The sequence below is a fragment of the Patella vulgata genome, chromosome 3, assembly GCF_932274485.2.
Source record: "Patella vulgata chromosome 3, xgPatVulg1.2, whole genome shotgun sequence".
NCBI lineage: Eukaryota > Metazoa > Mollusca > Gastropoda > Patellidae > Patella > Patella vulgata.
Genome location: NC_065881.2, coordinates 19885794 through 19909469, shown reverse-complemented (window position 1 = coordinate 19909469; position 23676 = coordinate 19885794). Strand labels below are relative to the sequence as shown.

Below are 23676 nucleotides of genomic sequence, written 5' to 3'. Positions count from 1 at the left end.
CTAAGAAGTCTTATTTTTATCGCCTTGTTAGGTCTCCAGTTATATTCTTGGTCACAGCTCTGTGCATTGGTCTTCAAACCAAATAACTTTTCACTCAATCACGGGGTACCTTAATCCAATTCTGTATGTTCAGCATGGCGTTGTCTTGCAACATTTGCAAGTCAAGATGAAGCAAGTGCATGGTTTGTAACAATACAACCGATGACAAACAGTAGTTAACGTTGCGTCATGATCGTTTCTATTGAACTCATGACTGTTGACTGGTTTGCTCAATTTATATGGAGCCACAGTGGCTAGGTGGTTAAGACGCTGGCTCTCTAGCTTGGAGGTCGGGTGTTCGATCCCTGCATTGGTCTAGAAAGTTCATCTGGTCAGTGGTGCAGAACGGAGGGCCTGACAAGGACAGTTGTCTAGTCCTTCGGACTAGTTGGAATTCAATATAAGAGTAGACGATAGTGGGATATGCCCTTCTTCATTAGCCCAGTAGGACGTTAAACCCCATTTCATTTTTATTTCATTTCTCAATTTATATAAATTTAGACGTTTTTTTCTTGCCAGGCTCTCAGCTCTGCTAACTGGAATATCCCACATAACCCTTTCGGACCAAACTGGAATAGAACCATCAATGGGCCTCCCCGTAAGTGAGTTAGCGTCATACTCAGTGGGCTCCCGTGGCTAAGTCTCTGACATCATAGAAACATGGCGGTAATCTTTAAATGTTTCAGTGTCTGGAGGTTTGTGTTGTACGTCAACATTTGTTTGTATACTATAAAAAGGCTTTCATAATTTCCCAATTTTCTTCTTGCTGGCATTATTTAATAGACCAGGATTAGCTTACATTGGGACACTGGCTGAAAATGTCACTAGGGCCCTTGCGTCAACAGTGAAAAGTGGGCATGTTCTGGCGTCACACTCACAAACATGCAATTTGTATTTCATCACGATAAATAGAAAGCTTTATTTGGGACAAACAGTACACAACATAATAAATAACATCATAAAATTATGAATTAGGCACTGTGGTCCCTATTTATCGTACAAATATTTTATACTGATTTGGGGGCCCTTTGATATTCGTACTGGACTATCTTGAAGTACAATGTACATGTACACATATTTGTTGACCGAATCGCAAAAATGAGTCCAAAGACAAGAGAACACGTCTGTTATCCTTCTCTCATTTGCTCGATGGGTTGTGATATTGGCTCACTAATCAGTTCTTCGGGATCATCCAATCTGGTATTAAAAGGCGTTTAGTCGTTCGGGTGGGACGAAAAAAGAACCCTTGGCAGATGGAAATGTAATAAGGTTTAACCTCCAACATTTCTGCACCAACTGGGATTATGAAGATGTAGTGAAATATGTGGAGAATAATTGTGCCAGGACATCACCGTTTCCGCCTACTATGCATCGTATTAAAATCGTTAAGAGTTATTTTACGTGCATGCCAACGTGTGCCAGACCTACATTACTGACTGGGTTATTCCGAGACATCTTCTCAGCCAACATTTGAATCGAAACCAGGACCTCGGTTAGTGATTCATCGCGGCTTCCTTGGCAATTGGTGCAGAAGAGTTGGACCATAAACCTCACCCATTTCACCAAGCCCTGATAACTACGAATCACACTGGAAAATGTCTAGTAAGACTAGTAATGTAAACTTAATTGTCCTATGTAAATACAGCTATGTCGGAGATGTTTTTAAATTCATAGGCACTGCATGTTTCAACATCTTAGATTTGACCACAATTTGGCACTTGAAACTGCGTTAACAGAGAAAAACTGTGTGGTTTTCAACGAAAGTGTTAAAAAGTCTAATATTGCATCATGATTGCTGTTTTAAAATTAATATTGAATTTACCCCATCTTTTTACAGAATGCATTATGTTCATATGCTTTTAAATTTCTGTCTGAAATTCCGCAGTTTCCTGATGTATTATAGTGTTTGCAGAATGCGTCGCTGCTCATATGAAAATGCATGGATTTTCATAATCTTTGGCCAGGGCATTGCATATATGTTTGTTTATTAGATAACAACAGATTTGTTCAGACGGCAGCAACATGTGAGGTATATAGGACTAAGACTAGGAATTATTTTACCTTATTTCACGAATGTAGTGCGCGTTATAAATAGACAATTTTTTTCTCCCCTCTACCTGCATTTTTTGGTTGACGTTTTGGTCTAGAATTGTAGAAAAGGGATCAAATTTGCAATTTCATAGCAGATTCGGGTAATACTGGTAATCAATCTGATTAAAAGACAGATCTATATTTCGTTTCGTTTTTTTTATACTTTCGATGGCCTACACTACATGAAGTGTAGTAAAGACAAGTAAAACGAAATTTTGAACTATAAAAACGAAACGAAAGGATCTGTGTTTTAACCAGATTGTGCTGGTGATATTAGAGTGGAGGGATCGGCGTGTAGAGTGTCTTTCTGCAGAGCAATCATTGTGTCGGAAGTGAGATTTTGACCCCAGTCAACATCAAATCTCCGTAAACGGTCAGTCCCCTACAAAATTATCTTGAGGGGGTTGCCAAATGCTGACCCCTGTACCTATAAAGATTGGAATCAATGGAATGTTGAGCAAAAAGTTACAGCCTGTGATGCTACAGTCATTTAACATTGAAGTCAATGGGCAAATGGACACAGATCACCAAATATTCCTGGGCCAAACAAGGGCCAAAGTTATTTTTAGTCTCTCTCCCCCTTTTGCATGGCGATTTTTGTTGACTTTTTGGTGTAGAATAAAAAATAAAGGGTTTGAAAATACATTTTCTGCCAGGTTTTGGTGAATAGTCATGATTTTGAGGCGGAAGGATACAAGAGTTATGAGGTTGGTTACGTTGAAATGTAGGGCCGGAAATTGCATGTTTGTTATCTCTACTTCCAGCTTGTGTATCTCAAGTTTTTCATGGTGAACCTCATACATGCTTTTGGGCAAGAGTTTGCCACATGTTGCTCCATCTGTGGCAGAAAGCGTTCTACCCAACGAAAATTTGGGAAAAAGTTAGAGCCGGTCTAAGAGACGAGAATTAACATTAAAGTCAATGGGGGAATAATTAGTGATCTGTGGCCAAATAATTGCTAGTCTAAAAAGAGTTATTTCCCCTTGACTAGAACTGAATTTGACACGAAGATTAAAATTTTAATTGGGTAAATTAACGTCAGTCATTAGTTTAGTAATAATACCAGTTGTCCACGTGTTATATGCCCGTCATAGTCCCAACATGACGTATATCATTTGGTGCAGTTCGCTTTGTTTCTCAGATCCGGACGATTACATATACTTGGGAACAAGTCTTGAGGATCCCCATGATCTTCTCGGTGAGGATTCAAGCCAGGAGAATTTCTGGTTGCGCGATCGGTGGCCAAACTCAACCAATTGGAGAGAGAGAGAAATGGGGTTTAACGTCCACTCGACACAAACTAGGTCATTTCGGGACTAACATATGGTTTAACTTTATTTCAATAATTCTCTTGCGCGTAGGGGTCTTTAGCAGTGGAAGGAAACCGGAGGACCCGGGGGAAAACCCACGAGGTTGGATCAACCAATTGAACATTTTACATGTGCGGCATAACATGTGTGTATGCGCGAAAGCCACGGTGGCTAAGTTGGTAAGACGCTGGATCGCTAGCCTGGAGGTCGCGTGTTTGATTCCTGCATCGGGATTTTCCGACGTGTTTTACCCTAGTCGTTCGGATTGGACGAAAACCGAGGCCCCGTATATACATTGGAGTGCACGTAAAAGATCCCTTGGCAGTCGGAATTCGATATAAGAGTAGACCACAGTGCCGCAGCCCGGGCAAAATCTCCCTCATAGACCACTGTATGGCGTATGCCCGTCTTCATTGGCCCAGTCGGAGCAGAACAGTAGGACGTTAAACTCCATTTCATTTCATTTCATTTTATGTTTGTATGCACCTTGGTATTGCTCTTGTGTATAGTGGATGTTTATGTGACGGGCTAAAAAGTGAAGCAATCGAACGACTAGACAGACTTCTTGGAATTTATCTGTAGTTGTGAAAGTGTTTCTTGATTAAATTTGTTGCTTGGTTTCATTTCCAACAATAAATAATCAATATTAAAATACAATTTATTTCTTTAATGCCTAATATACAAGTAAAAACTTTAAAAGAGAAAAATACAAACTTTATAAAAGAAAAATACAAACTTTATAAAAAAACAAATAGAAACTTTAAAAAAGACAAAAAAAAACCCTAAAAAAAAAATACAAATAAAAAAAAACAAATATAAATTTATTTCTATCAATACCAAACGCACGTTTAGATAAAAACAAAAGCAAGCGGTATATACTATGACAGTATTAAAATCACACAAATGCCCACCGGTGATGAAGATCTATCAATAGATCATATTTTCTCAAACAGATATTTACAGTTTTCATACCCCTGTAACTTATTTAAACATATTTATACAGGCCCCGCAAAACAACATTTATAAGAAATCTACATCTGTTTTGGTCCTTCAGTTCGTCAACTTATTGCCAAATATTGTTGAAATCATTCAAGTTGTTTGTATGGACCGTACACAGCCTACATCCCATATACATTTTGTTTAAATAAAAGCTAAAATTTAGGCTATATAAAAACCCCGCTCCTTAACTAATACATGTGATAAAAATATGGATAAATATGGATGAATATATCTCCATGTTACAATATATCATGCCTAATTAATACAAAAAAAGCAATTTAGAAGAAAGTTTCCAGCAAAGAAGCACCAACAATGCTCGACACATTTGGACAGTTTTATGTAGACCTTCCAGTCAAATTGGGACTAACACAGCAGTATAATAATCTTTTCCAATATTACAAACATGACTATTCTATACCCTGAATTGGTGCCAGGTTCAGATAAGGATTAACTATTATGCAAAATGTGCGTTTTCTTATGATACCACGTGTTTTTTCCGGTATGTAATTTACCATATTGCAAATACCCAGAATCTGGGAGTATCACCATAAATGACAATAAACTAGAAAAGGCTATTTAAATTCAGCATATATGAAAGTTTTGTTTCATTTATATTAACCTTAACATTGGATAGGGCCTCTGAAAGGCACTTGCCTATATACAAAGCGATTTCGTCATACTGAACGGTTCTTCCAAATTGTATACATTTTTCGGACACGCATATTGTATGCCTGTTTAATAACCGATTTGACCTAGCCATAAATGTAGCAAGCCACCATCGTCCATCTTGGTGTTTTTCAATGGATAACGTCATACAGATTGTAATACTTTTAGCAGAATTTTTGCTCGAGAAATAACATATTCGCATAATATGTGATATGTACTTAAAATACTTAAATCAACTTAGTCTGTAATTGACAGTTGACACATAAAAAAGAGCGATTTATCGAAAACATATGTCACTCATTTACCACCGAATTACACGTGAGTGGAATTATTCTAATTGCATCATTTAGCTTAAAGTAACCAATCATTTTGTTAATTACACAAGTTCAGGGCCATGATCACGCTTTATGGTGCATGATATTTATATACTTTTAAAAGAAACCGGGGGGAACCCTGTAAGTCAGACTTGCATTAGATTCCAGAGGTCGAGGGTACATCTGAGTTCCTAGACAGCCGAGAGGCTGGATAGGGTGGAGAAGTGGTTTTAGCTATATAGTATTGGAATTTGTGCTATGCTTGTATACCTGTATTCAGCTATATATATATATATATATATATAATATGTAGAAGCAAACTGTCGCATTGTTATTCCTGGTAAGACAGACGTCTTAAGAAACTGTGAGAAGTAAATACACAACGTGAAGCAGAAGTAAAGACAGCTAGAGACAAATTCTAGACGATCACAAGGCTACAGAAATATGTAGTAAGAAAAGATGCATGGGTTCTATGTAGGATGTGGCGACCGGTTTCCCATAGACGCTCTCCACGTCAGACAGAAAGACTCATGGTGCTACATATTCTATTTGGTGCACGTGACTACGAGATCGAGTAACCTGGAAGAAGAATACATATTCTATTTGGTTGCCGTGACAGTTTCGACCTTTAGGGTAAGCAGAAAATTTGGAAGAAGATTAGAAGAAAAGAGAGTATGCATCACACGTTGGATGTGGGAAGTTCTCCCGGCATATTTTCCACATCTAACCAGTGATTGCATAGCACTGCATAGTCTTACATATTCGATTTGATGCCGTAACGCAGTTTCGACATTTGAGGTAAGAAGTCACTTTAGAAGAAGAATACATATTTGAAGACGTTACGAAGAAAACCTGTACAATCCAGCAACAGAAAAATTCTGGTGGAAAAAATCTGGTGGAGATATTCCAAAAATTGGGTAAATACATTTTGTTTGGTAAATTAAATGCGTTAAATTTGTTTAAAGACCAAATAATATTAATTTAAAGTTAAAACCTGATTAGAATCTAAATATTTAAAATTTAACTGTAGGAAATACATTAGAGTCATTCATAAGTTTAGATTGATAGGTTTATTAAACAATATAATGTCACTGGCTATAGGTATCTATATTGCCAGGTTAACATGACCTGTAGTAAATTTGTAGTAAAATTAAAGTTAAAGAGAAAGTTTAGGGAGTGGGTTTTAAAAAAAAATGTTTTGATATAACTAAGGAATAATAAGGAAACGGAATATGGAATAAAGTAAGGAACTAATGTTGTCTCCGGATCGCAGTGAGAACGACGGCAGAGCTAAGGATGAAGTTTGTGAGTGATTAACTCTAGTTTCCTAGTTGGCCGTGGTTTCTACTGTGATTCGTTAATTTGTGTTTTTTGTTGTTTCGTATACTATATAATTTTAAGGCCCTTAGTCCAGGCCTTAGAGTTGTTGTAATTTAACTTTTGATTAAAAAGTTAGGTTATGTTCAAAATCCCATATGGTTCATCTGGATGATGGTTATAGTTTTCCTGGGAAAAAACTAAAATTATTGGCTCGTTAAATTGTGAGATTATCACAAAGTCATTAATACGAGTTTTATAGGTTAAAGTTAAGAATACGACACTTTTTAGAAAAGTGGAGCTATACGGTAAATTTTATCCGTATATAATTTTATGTAATTAAATTTTTGCTTAGAAACGTAATATTATCGTTTAATATATACTGCTAATTGCTTTAAGCTGTCGACACAAGAGGATAGGAATGTGTAATTTGACATGAGGTCGAATTATAATAAACAATAGGTTCTAACACTGTGTTTAAAAGTCACGTTATGCGTTAATATATAGGATATAGTAAACTGTATGTGTATAGACTAATGTTCCTGTGGATGAAAGTGCACTCATTCACTTGGGACATGGTTATAAATTAAATGAAATGAGGTTTTGCATGTAGGATGGAATGAAGTGTCATTCATATACTGATCATATTTGATTGACAGTTCTATTCTAGATAAATTAAAGTCTGGTATTGTCATAGATGTGAGCTCAGCTTGTGTCAGTGTCAGTCTGTTAGGAAATGTTTAGGTAATAGTGGTTAGTGTTTATACAAAACGAAATACAAAATTTTAAATGATTAGGTCAAAAAGGTCAAATTACTGACTGAGAAATATAAAATACTAATGAAATTGTTTTGGCGGAATTCTAAAACACAAACGGAAATTCTAAAACAGAAAACGCAATTATAAAATTACTGATCGAGTTCAGGTCATGAGGTCAAAGTTAGTTTAAAGTTTTATAATTAAAGGGACACATCAAAGTTTATTAATAATTAAATAAAATTTAATTTTAATTAAGAGCAAGATTTACAAATACTTTTTCGAAATAATAATGTTACATTAATATCAAAATAAAGTTTTTTAAAAAATAGTAATAGTTAGTTCTTGGTCTGATGGCAATGACATGTTTGATTGACGGATAAAATTGTACAAACCAATCATACTTAAAAGAAAAAAAGAAAGTTTCAACTTGATACTATGGTAGCTGGAACAGACCAATACAAATCCAAGAAGAAGAAATGGTTTACCAGTTTACCAAATTGACATTTCCTGAGACAGAATTTAAAGTGAAACCTGAACATTATAAATATTATGTGATGTGTTATAGTGTTTTGAAATTAGGACACTTGAAGATTTAAAAAAGACAATTTGTGTTTTCTGTGTTTAGGCTTAGTGGATTTTCATAGGATTTTACAGTGATGAACTTTTTGGAGAACTTTTGCATGCAACTTTTTATTTTTTGATTATGTGTGTTTGTGTTTTCACAGTTTTGTTATATAGTATAGTATCATTGATATTTGCCTGTTGCATGAATAATTATAGGGTTTAGCACATAGACGTTTTAAGAGTCTCCTACCTGTTCATTTAGCATAAAGCTTAGAAGGCGGAGAGGTGATAATTATATATGTTGATTTTCTAGATTTCTGCTACATTTATGAATAGTTATATAATTCTACAGATGTTGGTATGGTTATTGTAAAGGATTCAAGGGATCTTTTACCCAATACCGAGCAAAAAGTCTTAAAGTAAGGGAAGAATGTAATACTTTTAGTAGAATTTTTGCTCGAGAAATAACATATTCGCATAATATGTGATAAGTACTTAAAATACTTAAATCAACTTAGTCTGTAATTGACAGTTGACACATAAAAAAGAGCGATTTATCGAAAACATATGTCACTCATTTACCACCGAATTACACGTGAGTGGAATTATTCTAATTGCATCATTTAGCTTAAAGTAACCAATCATTTTGTTAATTACACAAGTTCAGGGCCATGATCACGCTTTATGGTGCATGATATTTATATACCTTTAAAAGAAACCGGGGGAACCCTGTAAGTCAGACTTGCATTAGATTCCAGAGATCGAGGGTACATCTGAGTTCCTAGACAGCCGAGAGGCTGGATAGGGTGGAGAAGTGGTTTTAGCTATATAGTATTGTAATTTGTGCTATGCTTGTATACCTGTATTCAGCTATATATATATATATATAAAATATGTAGAAGCAAACTGACGCATTGTTATTCCTGGTAAGACAGACGTCTTAAGAAACTGTGAGAAGTAAATACACAACGTGAAACAGAAGTAAAGACAGCTAGAGACAAATTCTAGACGATCACAAGGCTACAGAAATATGTAGTAAGAAAAGATGCATGGGTTCTACGTAGGATGTGGCGACCGGTTTCCCAAAGACGCTCTCCACGTCAGACAGAAAGACTCATGGTGCTACAAGATGTGCCATTTCTACTTCAGTAGCTTCGCTGTTTTCATAGACTGGTCCAGAAACTGTAATTATATTTAAAACAAACATAAGCTAGACACTAGATAAATTGGTCAAAGGTTCAAAGCTGACAATAGTAAATCTGGATAAAATAATTGTGTAATATATATATCTGAGGATCAACATGTATATTGTGTGTTCTCTTTGGTTCATATATATATATATACCTTCTACTGAATTAAGTGGGGTTGGGTGGCCGAATGGTTAACGTGTGCGCATTGCATCAAAAGCTCTGTCATTGTGTCAAGTTGCGTGGTTTCGATTCCCCGTTTGTACGTGACAAGGAGTAGGGTAACCTATACATATATTTAAATATTACCATTTTCTGGTGTACAATAGGGTTCACTATAATCACTAGTTTCTCGTGGTCTTCCTTCCGTGTTTCCATTCCTTCTTTTCCTGTAAGATGAAAATTACATCAAATACATATTCACTTTTTTTTGTTATAAAAATTGCGATCGAATAGACCGCCAGAATGCATTTCTTGTTTAATTGAGGAACGAACACATTCCATTATGATTGCTTATCCCTTTGACGGAGAGGTTATATGTCTTTAATTGTATATTATATTGTAAATGACTAATTTTAAGTCCTACTTTTACTTTGATAACATTCGCTACATCAATATTGTATTACTCTATGTTAGTTTATTATCTAATTACTGTATCTACAAGTATCAATTTCCGGTAAACAACAGCGGTCGAGTGCCGAATTATTATAAGAACGATCTGGTTTTAAAATCCATCCGCATCGGCCTCGTAGTATACAAAATCAATCACAAGATGACATTTTTATGAAAAAATTTGATATTAAACATACATTTAAACTCAATTTGGAAGTTATACTGGTGTTATCAATATATCAAAGAGTGGGTGGGTTTACCCAGTAAAACACTTTTAAACCACTGCCAAATCTATAATAAAAGTATTGACGAGTTAACAATATACTTAATATTTAAAGATTTTATGAAAAATATTGACCCGTGCGCCCGTCTACTTTAAGGTAAGCCTTGGCTAATGTATATAAAAAACTTACAGGCGTAATACATTTCTGTGATGGATATTACCATATATGGTAATCTATATTTTTTTAGCAGACATTTAACCTAACATTTTGTTTCCAATAAGGCAATAGTCTGTTACTTTTCAAAGAAAATGACTGACTAAGTCTATAAGAACTAGCTTAAGGGTAGGATTTGCCAAGGTCTGATTTCAAAGTAGGCGCAGTAAATAACTTGTGAAAACTCGGAAGGGTTATCCAATTCGGTAATACCACTGAATTGGTCATCTGCTTATATAAATATCACAAATGTGAAGAGTTGAACGGAGAATAATTCTATGGGTTTACAAATAATAAATACATTTTCCTGGTTTTGATTTGAAACATAAATAAATACAAACTAACCTGTAATAATAGATTACTACTCCAAAAAGAACAACTACAAGTAGGATGGATAAAATAAGTGCCAACAATATGGAGGTCATTCTGTACACACCAAAATTCTGGTTTATTTCTGGAGAAAAATCAAAACAGAAGGATCGATAAATGAAGGATACAATCATAAATATTATCCACAAGGCAGGGTAGAACCACGTTCTATTGTCCTAGTTACATATAACAGTTTGTTGTTCCTTTATGTCAAAATGGTTGTTTAATTTAAGAAAAATAACCAATATTGTAATTATCTAGTTTATAGACTGATTACATTCTACAATAAAGAAATAATATTATGTTTATACATAAAACAATGTATGTGTCTCTACAAGGTTCATAGATGATTATGATTGTCTCTATAAGTGATTAATATGATAACATGCGATTAAATGATAACACATTATTCTGGCTTACATAGACTCAACGCTACTTTAATAGAGCAGCCCTCATTTATCACAAGGTTCAAATAAAACGACCTGATAAATGAGACTATTCATTATCATTTACAATAATAAAAGTAATTAAAACGCTGTTATTTGCTGAAAAAAAGAAAAAAAAACAAAAAAAACATAAAAAAACAAGCGCGAAGTGCACAGAATTGTAATGGAGAAAATGGATGTGGTATGAGTAGAATCGTGACGTAAGTAAACAAAACAAATATATTTCAGCTGTCATGCTTGGAGTTAAGGTATTTTCTTTTTCAGACGGCGCATGCGTTAGAGTCCCAAATTTTCCGTTTTCACTCGATTGTCATCGAGGAATCCCAAATGTAGGCCGGTTGGGGGAGGTCCGAGAGTTTACAATAGCTGCTTTTTATAAATGAGTATTTTTGGGAATACTAACCATAGCCCTAATCCGTTTAAGAGTGGTAAAGGGTAAATTGGATCCAAGTTCAGCCGTCTAAAAAGGGTTAGGTTTAAGAGTAATATTGAAGAGTAGAATACGTTTTCAAATAATAAATGTGATTCATTTTCCTCACTACAGCTTGTTTTTGATATATTTTTAAAGGAGCTAAATCGCTAATATTTGGGACCTAGAAATTGACACATTGGGTTGCAACGCATAATAATTTAATATGAATGTATATAAACTGATTTACATTCAATCGTTTCGGTTTTTACTCTAATTTCAAGTCAGTTACGTTCGGCAAAATACGCAAGAAGTCTGAATTGAATGGCAATCTTTAGCGCCTGGTTATTTCAGTCTACACCGATAGTAATTATTGTGCATGCTCTCCAGATAAGTATATGACATCACCATTTGACATGGCTTGTGGAACTTGTCTAGCCGCGTTCTTCGAGTCCCTTGTTACAAATGGCGCTGAATCACATTATGGTACACGATTCGTGTACCGATGGTAAAATGTTTATTTTGTCGTAAATATAGGAAATCAGAAGCCCATCCTTTCCCAGTAAGATCACAACATCAATGTTGATTTAAATTGACAAATAATTCGTGTTTTCAATGTCGAAGACTTTGGATGATATTGAGTTAGAGACTTATGGCTACTTTAACATCGTTAATGCATATTTAGACCAGGAAGATATTACATGACATGTTTCAGGTTTTAAAATGAGCAGTTACACAAAATTCTTCCTAGTAGACACTAGTAGGAAGGAACATGGCCGATATACGACAGTGGTTATTTTATATGACCATCATCTTTGTGGTATATATTAAGTATATAAATGGTAAGCTTTTTCAGACTTTATTTAATTATCAATATATAAAATGTAAGAATATATAAATTATACACGTAGTGCCATCTATATCAATAAGCTTTCAAATTTCATAAATACAAAGAAGTGTGATATTATTTAAACTATAAAGTTTATGTTACGGTATATAAAGTAATATTATAAATATCAGTGGTATACTAAATGTCAGAAAATATAAAATACAGCACCATCAAAGTCTGCAAACGATACAAAATTACAGAGTAGTGAAAATGAAATGAAATAAAATGGGGTTCTGTTCGGACTGGGCTAATGAAGATGGGTATACGCCATACAGTGTGCTATGACGGAAACTTTGCCCGGACAACGGCGCTATGGTCTACTCTTATATTCAATTACAACTTCCAAGAGTTCTTTTACGTGCACGAAAATGTTACACACACTTGTTCGGGTTCCCAGAGTCTAGAGGTACCTGGCGGAGTAATGTTTTTAAAAAAATTGTTTATATAATCTTTTGAACAAAATATACTTTTACTTGATCGTAAAGTAGAGGAAAACCAGTGACTGGTCTCAATGTGGGTACCTAGGGACGTGGGTAGGATTAGAATCGGATTATGTGAGCTAAGAACTATAAGCCACCTGGCCGGGCCTTCGCGCCATGGGGCCCAACAGGTAATCAAGGCCTAGTCCGGGCCTGTATAACGCTACAATGACGGTGAGCTTCCAAGTGTGCACAAAAAGTTCCGTTGGAATCCAGTTCAACGTGATTTGGCTATTGAAAAAAATAAACTAATAGTCATGATTTTTGTTTTTCCATGTATTCGCTTGCTTAAAATATTCTGTCAAAATCGTACACATCTGATTATTATTACATCAATAAAACTAAAACGTAGTACATGTATTTGATATGTCATATGTTGTATTAAATCTCAGTTTCTGTGTCTTAGGAAAGTGCCCTCCAGTTTCCCAAGATGAACGTCAAAATGACGCTAGAAACCATGTATCTTTCAAAAATTTTCAACGTTATGTATGTATTGAAATATACATGTATTTAATAATTAGTAATCTGTTTGTTTTTTTGTATCAGGACAACTAAAATTTGGATATAATAATAGATATATATGTCATTGTATTGGAGGAGATTGTAAATATGATACAGGTTACTGCTCTAGTGGTAGATGTCAGAAAGGATGGCACGGTTCTTCTTGTCAAAAAGGTAGGAAATATTATCTAACTTTAAAGGTAGGAAGCATTTAATGAAACATTTTCTGTGTTTTTTATTCCAGCTGGGTATCCTGTTAATGCACTATGAACGAGTATACGGGGTCTGGTTGCTATGAACCCAGTTTTAGTCTAGAGTGATAAAAATAATATTTGTGTAAAATATTTACTATCAACTAACTATAAAGGCACTGGAATAGTGGGTTATATATATATACTATTCAAAAAAAGTAGGGGATATTTGATTTTTAAGTGTTATTAAAGTCACCTTATGAAACTGACGAAGAAACAAATGACAAAATGAAATGAAGTTCACATTCATCGATTTATTCCAAATGATCGTTAGACTAAGTAAGGCACAGACTGACCATTATAAGGGTAAAATGATACCCGGGGTCAAACAGCAAAGTTACCACAGCATCACAACCAAGTCAGTAACGGGTAAATCCTCCTCTGTTTGCCAAACAAGCATTGATCCGACGTGGCATACTCCTAATGAGACGTCTAAGGTCATTTTGGTCCAGATTGTCCCATTCCTGTTGCAACGCAGCAGCAAGTTCTTGGACATTGGCAGGACGTTGTTGACGTTGACGTAACCTCTGTCCAAGCATGTCCCAGACATGCTCGATGGGGGAGAGGTCGGGACTCAGTGCTGGCCAAGGTAATGTGGTGATGTTCTGTTGTTGGAGGTAACCTGTAACGATCCTGGCCCTGTGACATCTTGCGTTGTCATCCTGGAAGATGAAACGGCGGCCATGACGTCGTGCGAACGGCACAACATGGACTGCCAAGATGTTGTCCCGGTAGTACTGGCCTGTAACACGCCCTGCAACAACATGTAAAGCCGTTCTTCCAGCAACAGTGATGCCTCCCCACACCATAACAGAACCACCCCCAAATCGATCATGTCTGATGACGTTAACGTCTTGGAAGCGCTCGTTTCGACGACGCCACACCCTCCTACGTCTGTCCAAAAAATCAACAGTGAACCTTGACTCATCTGAAAACATCACATTGCTCCAGCGTCGATTATCCCAGTGTTGACGATCCCTACACCAACGACGTCTTGCCTGAATGTGATGATCTCTCAAACAAGGGATCACGCGAGGACGTCGGGCGCGAAGGTGACCCCTATGCAGTCGATTCCGAATCGTCTGGCCACTCACTCTCATACCAGTGTCTGTTGGAAGACGAGCGCTGATCTGATTTGCTGTGATGACACGATTTCTCAAGGCCAAGGTACGGATAAATCGATCCTGGGCTTGAGTTGTCGCCCTTGTTCGACCTGAGCGTGGTCTGTCCTGTACAGATTGTGTATCACGGTATCTGGACCATAGCCTGCTTATGACAGACTGAGAAACATTCATCGTCCGCGCCACAACCGCCTGTGTTGTGCCGATCTGTAGCATGCCAAGGGCACGTAACCTTTCATTTTGGGTAAGCCGACGCATATCAAAATTTGTTTTCTGGTCACTAAAACAATTAAACTGATGTTTCCACCCTGGAATTCAATGCCACAATGACTGTAACATTCAAAGTCAGAGTCGTGCAAATCTTGGGTTGGACCCCCATGATGATCCCAAGCATCACCTGCATTCCATGCGGTAGCTATTGGTGCGTTTGGGCGTCACATGTAACTGGAAATGTTTCTTCTGTTAGGTTCTATAGTGACTTTTTTCGTAGTCATTTGCATATTTTAGTATTATGCCCCCAAAATCAAATATCCCCTACTTTTTTTGAATAGTATATATACCATCGAATCCAGACAATAATTTAGACTGGGTTAGATATATACATGTCGAGGTCGAGGCATCGATACTAAAGTCTTAACAATATTCTGGACATGTAGATTCATCGATACTATCAATATTCTGGGTTAGACCAAAGGGTTATCATTATAATCGATACTAAACGGCTATCAATATTCTTGGTCAGATATACCATAGTACCATCAATATTGTGGGGGTGGGGCCAAAGGGTTAGTATTATCAAGGACAACAGGTAGAGCCATCGATATTATGCTAAAGGGTTATCAATATTCTGGATAACATAATACCATCAATAGGGTTATCAATATTCTAGATAACACAGTACCATCGATACTAAAGGGTTAACTATATTCTATATGACACAGTATACGTCGATACAAAAGGGTTATCAATATTCTAGATAACACAGTACCATCGATACTAAAGGGTTAACTATATTTGGGGTTAGATATAACATAGTACTATTTATCCTAAAGGACAATCAAACTTCAGAAGTTCATAAACACAAAATGCTACATCAGTGTAAAATTGTTTGGATTTCACATTGGAAGGTGCCAATTCTATGAACGTTACAATATGCAAACCCAAGCAAAACGTCTGGGTGAGAAAATTTAGACATATAGCCTGGCGATTGAAGTATGTTACTGTACATGAATGGAAGGTTATGGGAAAATTAAAATCGTATAATCGAACACTAAGTTTATGGTCTTGGTCTGTTTCCAGTTGCTAATCCTAGCATTTTTAATAAATCTTCTTCGGTTTATCGGTTTATTTGTATTCAGCGCCAGATTGCTTTTCTGTATGTATCAATGAGTAGGGTGGTCAAATATTTGGATTTTCATTTTAATTTATTATGTGGAATAAAAATGTAAAGCAGTGAGAAACTAAACATCTTTATAGATGAAATAAACGAAAGTGGCTGAAGCCCTAGGGGTTCCAGTAAATCTTTAGACTTCTTTGATATTCCCATTTAATTCATGCCACTTTGATTGGGTGCACTTTGTAAGAATGCTTGAAATTTTTTCTTTTTCCACTTAGCTTGATAATTTGATAAATTTTCCACGATTGTCGCTTATGCTTGTGCCCACTAAACATCGGAATCTGTGTTTCTTTATTGAAATTGTTATAGTTGGGTTTGTGAAACATATTATATAAAATGAAGAAGGGGGGGGGGGAGGCTGGACTATATATCACCAAAATAAATAACTAATATAACTGATTCAAATATTAGATTAAGACAATAAATGTCTGATATTTTAAACAAATGTCTGATATTTTAAACAAATGTCTGATATTTTAAACAAATGTCCGATATTTTGAACAAATGTTTAAAATCTTGAACAAATGTTTAAAATTGTGAACAACAAATGTTTAAAATTGTGAACAACAAATGTTTAAAATTTTGAACAAATGTCAAAAAGGTAGGAACTATCTAACGCTAAAGGTAGGAAGCTACCGTAATCTGTGTTTCTTTCCAGCTGGATATCCTGTTAATGTACGATGAACGAGTATATCGGGTATGGTTGCTATTTGAACCCGTTTTCAGTCTAGATTGACAAAAAATTAATATGTTGAAAAAACAATTTACTTTCAACTAACTATAAAGACACTGGAAACAGTGGGTAATATAATACATGTACAAGCAATCCTAAAAATAATTTCGTCTGGGTTAGATATACCACAGTACCATCGATTCTAAAAGGTTATCAATATTCTGGACCATATACATGTAGAGCCACCATCGTAAAGGGGTAATAATAGACCAAAGAGTTGTCAACATGAAAGACAATATCTAGAGCGATCGATACTAAACCGTTACTGATATTTTGATAAAATAGTACCATCGATATCAAACGGTTATTGACATTCTTGATTAGATATACCATTGTACCAAAGGGTTGTCAATATTGCGAGTTAGTCCAAAGGGTTAATAATATTAAGGACAACATCGATATTCTGGATAGTACCATGGATACTAAAGGGTTAGCAATATTTTCGGTTAGATGTAACATAGTCCTATCGATCCCCTAAGGTTATTAATATTCGGGTTGAGATATAACTTAGTAAAACTGTTATAAGTTAGATCACTTTGTCTCTGAAAAGAATCTATCTACACAGTATATGCAAACCTAAGCATAAAGTCTGGGTGAGACATTTAGGCACATAGTCTAGCTATTTAGATATGTTACTGCTCAGGAGTGGAAAGTTTACGATGGGAAAATTAAAATCGTATAATCCCATTGCTTTGTTCTATTTCGAGCTTCTTCGGTTTAGTTGTGTTCGGCGCCAGATTGCATTTTTGTATGTATCGATGCGAAGGGTGACCAAATATTCGCGTTTGCATTTTAATTTATTATGTGGAATAAAGGTGTAAAGGGATGAGAAACTAAATGTTTTTATAAATGAAATAAACGATTAAAACCCAAGGGTTTCCAGGAAATCTTTAGAGGTCTTTGATATTATCATTTAATTGATGCTATTTTGACGATGGTATACAGTTTGAATTATGTTTGCCGTAGCCAAGAATCTGAAAATTGTTTCAATAAGCTTGATATGTTGATAAATTTGGCATGAATGTCACTACTTGCTATCACTACACACACGTAAGCCACGAATTTGTGTTCCTTTATTGAAAATGTAATAGTTGGGTTTGTGAAACATATTATATTAAATGAAGAATGGAGGATGGACTATATATCACCAAAATGTAATAGGTGGCTTTCTGAAACATATTATTTACAAAATGAAGAATGGACTATATATCATCAAAATATTATACAACTCATTCAAATAGAGATTAAGAAAATAAATGTCTGATATTTTGAGCATATATTTTGGGGTTATAATTCTGCCATCTATGCATGCCATTAAGAAATGAAATAATAAATTTATGTGACATAACGCTAGCCAGGTAATTTGCCAACTACAAACTGATTCAAATTGAATTTTCAGAAAATGTTGCCTTTAACAAAAATACGTGGCAGAGCTCAGCCTATTGGGATGGGTATAGATATAGAGATTCTAGTTATGCAGTAGATGGTGATACTAATCATAGCGAGGAATATAATTATTGTACCCATACGGCTGGTGGCAGAACAAATGCTTCATGGGGAGTAGATTTAGGACAAAGTTATCCTGTTACTAATATAAAAATATATGCAAGGGATCTACGTAAGTAAAATTTAAAGTCACCCACATGATTTTATATTATATAGTTTATATTACATAACATTATTTATATTGTGTTTTGTAATATTAGATATTCTAAGGGACGGATCAAGACTACCGCGACTAGACTATCACGTCCGTGGTATACTCACAAACATATTTGCTGATACATGTTTTTTTTCCTTAAACAATTAGTAGTTATCAGTCCATGTCAGTGGCATGTTGCCGTAATATGAAATATAAAAAATCAATTTATTTTGCAATTTGGATTATAGCATTGTGTTTTCTAATATGGTTGCTATACCACTTCTGTACACTGTAATATTTTATAAACAGAAGCACTAAGTGTTTTTATTATCAGTTTTTCTTTTGGACGTTTCTAATGTTCTTACATATACCGCCGTACTATTTCGGTTGTTTACCATGAATATATAAGTATTAGGACGATTGATTTTACAGCCATTTTGTTTTCAACAAAACGGGAAGAATATATTGGCTGAATTTTATGAAATTAACAGTATTGAAAGCTTACATCATATAAAGGTGCCCAACGAGAAGGAGATGTATATTTTGATTTGACCTTTGCTTGTTACGAATTTCATACAAATAAAATAGAATATTTTTGATGTAAACTTCGATAAATCTGCAAACCAGAAGGTCTGTGTTATTGAATTTGACAAAACACAAAAATGGTGTTTTAATAATATTTATTATTTCGAAATGTAGCTCAATTTAGAGTTTTATCTTACAGGCTTATTTAGTCTCCGATGGAAACGAGGGCCAATTAACTTAGTATATTTAAAAACTATCACCATTTGACTACCCATCACACATCATGACAAAACAAACACACTCAGACATCCATACACACATATTGCCGAAAGCAGTTTTTCTGTCAATAAAGGTGTATTTGTGTCGGTGTCCAACCCTCGCTTGTCTTTGCAGTCTTATGATTCTGATTTATTTATTTTAAATAATCATATGACTACCCGCCACACGTCGTCCGCCCCAAAATAAACACAGACATCCTCATTTTTATTTTTGTAAATTATTCTTGTTTATTTATATAGATATCACTTATAGATTTAAAGGATTCAAATTATTCGTAGATGAACGTAACCAAACAAATCAACACCCGTGTAGACCAGAAGATAATTATGATTCAACGAATAAGCCTAATGGATTTATGGTACACTGTAACAGTGCAGGAAGATATATAACTATTACCAATGACAAGTCTACACGAGAACTAAGCGTTTTTGCGAATCTCTGTGAAGTTGAAGTTTATGGTAAGAGAAATTTAAAATAAAGTATACTAACGTCAACAGTGGCAGAGGTGGGACTTTAGGCCGAGATTGCGAAGGGCATATATTTCCGGACAAACCTGTTTGAAGAAGTAAGGGTTTATTAGAGACCCCCCCCCCCTCTCCCCCGCCCCTATTTTACAGCTTTAAGTGTTGCCTTGTAAATAAAGTAATTATGTCAATCGAAGCAAACTGGCTTAAAATAGACTTGCACGTGGAGCCGCACTGTATTCACCAAACTGATCCGTATTAAATATTCCCCCCCAGCCACTACTATCAGCGATGAAGTTTATGGGGCGTAAATAGTAACTTTATATTTCATGTCAGTTAGATTCTAAAACATATTTTAGAATTATTAATAAATAAATAAAACAGTTCGATGTATATTTAGATACATGGGTCATAAAATTGTATGCACACGCGTAAGATGTGTAAAATGTCATAATTCTGCCGCCCAGAACAGTTTGTAACCAATGTAACCAAAGTGCTTGTGGTGATCAATTGGATTGGGGTTTTTTCACAAAACGCTTTGTTAGAATATTTATTGTTCAGAATATTTGTTGTATTACAGCTTAATCTGGATAGGAAAACGGACTTGCAGAAGCAGAATAGAAATATGTACCACATTATTTGAATTTTATATGACGCACACACTTTTATAAATACACAAACTCTATAAGGAATGAAATAGAATCGAATATTTCAGTCTTCATTCAATGATTTTAAGCCAAAACCAGTCTGCCGTGGCTATTAAATTCCTTATAAATTTGAATTTTATATTATTTATACAGTTTGTTCGCCTGGTACCTTTGGATCAGATTGTACATCATTGTGTTACTGTCAGTCACCTGGTGATAGATGTGATCCAGTTACAGGTCAATGTCCTAATGGATGTGCTGATGGATTTACTGGAACAAGTTGTAATACAAGTAAGATTTATAGTTTAAATTGACGAAGAAACGGAACATCATTAAAGAGCTGATCTAGATACATTATACATCACAGATAAGATGCGGGTGAACAATATCGTCGCAACTAAGCCAATAAGCCGTACGCATGTCGATAAAGACTGGCACAATTAGATTACTTTGTTCCCCCAACCCACTCATGAACAAAACAGCCAAATTTAAAGGACAATATTGGTGTCAGTCATTATAAAACATGCGATAGAGCTCGTTGAATACATCCCAAATATAAATTTAACACAGGGATCATTACTACGGGAGACTTGTAACAAGCACGTGAAGAAACGGGAAGTGACATCAAACATGACAAACATGACTGAAGTAACGAGCGGTAACAGACAAGCGATCAAATTTCATTTCACTGATAATTCAGTTGAAGATGAAAAGTTGTTATATGAGACGATGAGAGGATGTCTGACAATTCAAAAAAAGAATTGGCTGTCAGTAGATAAAAGATAACGAACAAATTAGAAAAAGTCCGTGCATTACCATCTTTTTATTAAGAACAGAATAAATAAAAACGGGGGAATGCACGGGATTTTTCTACTTTTTCTGGTGTCCCTTATCTAGTGACAGCCAATTCTATTTTTTAATTGTGAGAAACTCTCTCACCGTCCCATATAATAATTTTTCAACTTCAACGGAATTATCAGTGAAATGAAATTCGATCGTCTGTCTGTTACCGCTCGTTACTTCAGTATGTTATATAGAAGGACAACTCATGTTTGTCATGTTTGACGTCACTTCCCGTTTCTTCACGTGCTTGTTACAAGTCTCCCGTAGCAATGATCTCTGTGTTAAAATTATATTTGGAATGCATTTAACCAGTTCTATCACATATGTAATAATGACTGACACCAATATTGTCCTTTAACAGTAGATGATGTCAGGGGAGAGTGAATAAACTGTTCGCGCTACTCTTACTAAAGGTTTAATCGTAATAAACGACGATTTTGATTGGTGACCATGAACCCAGTTAATAAGTTAATATTTTAATTTATCAATCCACAGAATGTTACCAGTCTTCATATGGTAAAGAATATTTCAGTCTTCATTCAATGATTTTAAGCCAAAACTAGTCTGCCGTGGCTATTAAATTCCTTATAAATTTGAATTTTATATTATTTATACAGCTTGTTCGGTTGGTACCTTTGGACCAGATTGTGCATCATTGTGTTACTGTCAATCACCTGGTGATAAATGTGATCCAGTCACAGGTCAATGTCCTAATGGATGTGCTGATGGATTTACTGGAACAAGTTGTAATACAAGTAAGATTTATAGTTTAAATTGACGAAGAAACGGGACATTATTGAAGAGCTGATCTAGATACATTGTATATCACAGATAAGATGCGGGTCAACAATATCGTGGCAACTAAGCAACTAAGCCGCCCGAAAATCGATAAAGACTGGCACAATTAGAGAACTTCGAGGACTAGAGTATGTTCAAAGTTTACGAATATCCTATATGTGCCCCCAACCCACTCATAAACAAAACAGCCAAATTTAACAGTAGATGATGTCAGGGGAGAGTGAATAAACTGTTCGCGCTACTCTTACTAAAGGTATAATCGTATTAAACGACGATTTTGATTGGTGACCATGAACGCAGTTAATAAGTTAATATTTTAATTTATCCATCCACAGAATGTTACCAGTCTTCATATGGTAAAGATTGTTCTAAAGATTGTTATTCACGTCACTGTCGACAGGCTTCTCTATGTAACCATGTGGATGGTAAATGTAATAACAGAGGATGCAGTGCAGGATATCAAGGTGGTGATTGTACACAAGGTCAAATTACTCATTACTTATTACATTCAATGTTCTTAATTCTTAGTTCTTAATCCATAGTCCTTAATTCTTATTTCTTCATCTGTTATCGTATTTCGATATTTGTACACTAAAATCAAAATTTGTATCTGAAATTCAATATTTGTTTCACCATTCATACAGTTGTCATATCAGATTTGTAAATTGTATTTTTTGTTTATTTCAATATCTCGTTTGCGCGTAGGACTCTTTATAGCAGTGGCTGGAAACCGGGTGACCCAGAGAAAACTCACGAGATTGGACAAGCGACCCTATTCCTTGTCACGTACAGGCGGGAAATCGAAACCACGAGACTTTACTCAATGACAGACCTTATGATTATGATCCAACGCGCACCAGTTAACCATTCGCCCCACCCCTTTTATGTAAAGACAGAAACTGTCTGTTATCTAGATCACCATACATGGTGCAAGCATCATGTAATATTAAAGATAATTAGAATCTGTCTGATATCAAGATCGCCATGGTGAAAGCATCATGTAATACAAATAATAATATATTTTATTGTAGAATGTAATCAGACTATAAACTATGGAGAAAATTGTAATAATTTATGTAAAGATAGAAACTGTCTGATATCAACATCATCATGTGATATAGAGTATGGAAGATGTGAAGGAGGATGTAAACCAGGTTGGAGGGGTGATGACTGTAAACAAGGCAAGTTCCATCAATGTTAGAGTGAGCTGTATTTAATGTTCTTCAAAATGTGTTTGTGTCAATATTGGTGATAATGAGCATTCATATAATTGCTAAGTGGGTAAGACGCTGGCTCGCTAGCCTGGAGGTCGCGTTTTCGATCCCTGCATTAGCCGAGAAGTTCATCGGGATTTTTCGACGTGGATCTTATTATAATATGATTTATGTTATAACTTTATGTGAAGGAGAAGACTTTATAAGTTGCAAAACTTGTGTCTCATCCTATTGTTAAATAATGAACAATAAAAGTTGTTTAGACTAATATAAATAATAACACGTTTGCTAAAACACAACAATTACTACCATTCAAAAACTGATAGGTCTACCTGTTCAATTCTAGAGTTTCCGTGGTTTTCTCAGAGGTAGAGTT

At 35.3% G+C, this 23676-nt stretch overlaps 1 protein-coding gene across 1 annotated transcript in view; it reads left to right on the top strand.

Moving 5' to 3' along the window:
* Window positions 1-23287, top strand: part of LOC126815288 (multiple epidermal growth factor-like domains protein 11) — a 107243-nt gene extending 83956 nt beyond the window's left edge. The window contains exons 7-11 of the mRNA XM_056100018.1: window positions 18288-18506; window positions 19574-19792; window positions 21906-22043; window positions 22422-22568; window positions 23118-23287. Coding sequence (XP_055955993.1) covers window positions 18288-18506; window positions 19574-19792; window positions 21906-22043; window positions 22422-22568; window positions 23118-23287 — 893 coding nt within the window. The remainder of the gene's footprint in view (window positions 1-18287; window positions 18507-19573; window positions 19793-21905; window positions 22044-22421; window positions 22569-23117) is intronic.
* The last annotated feature ends 389 nt before the right edge of the window (window positions 23288-23676 follow it).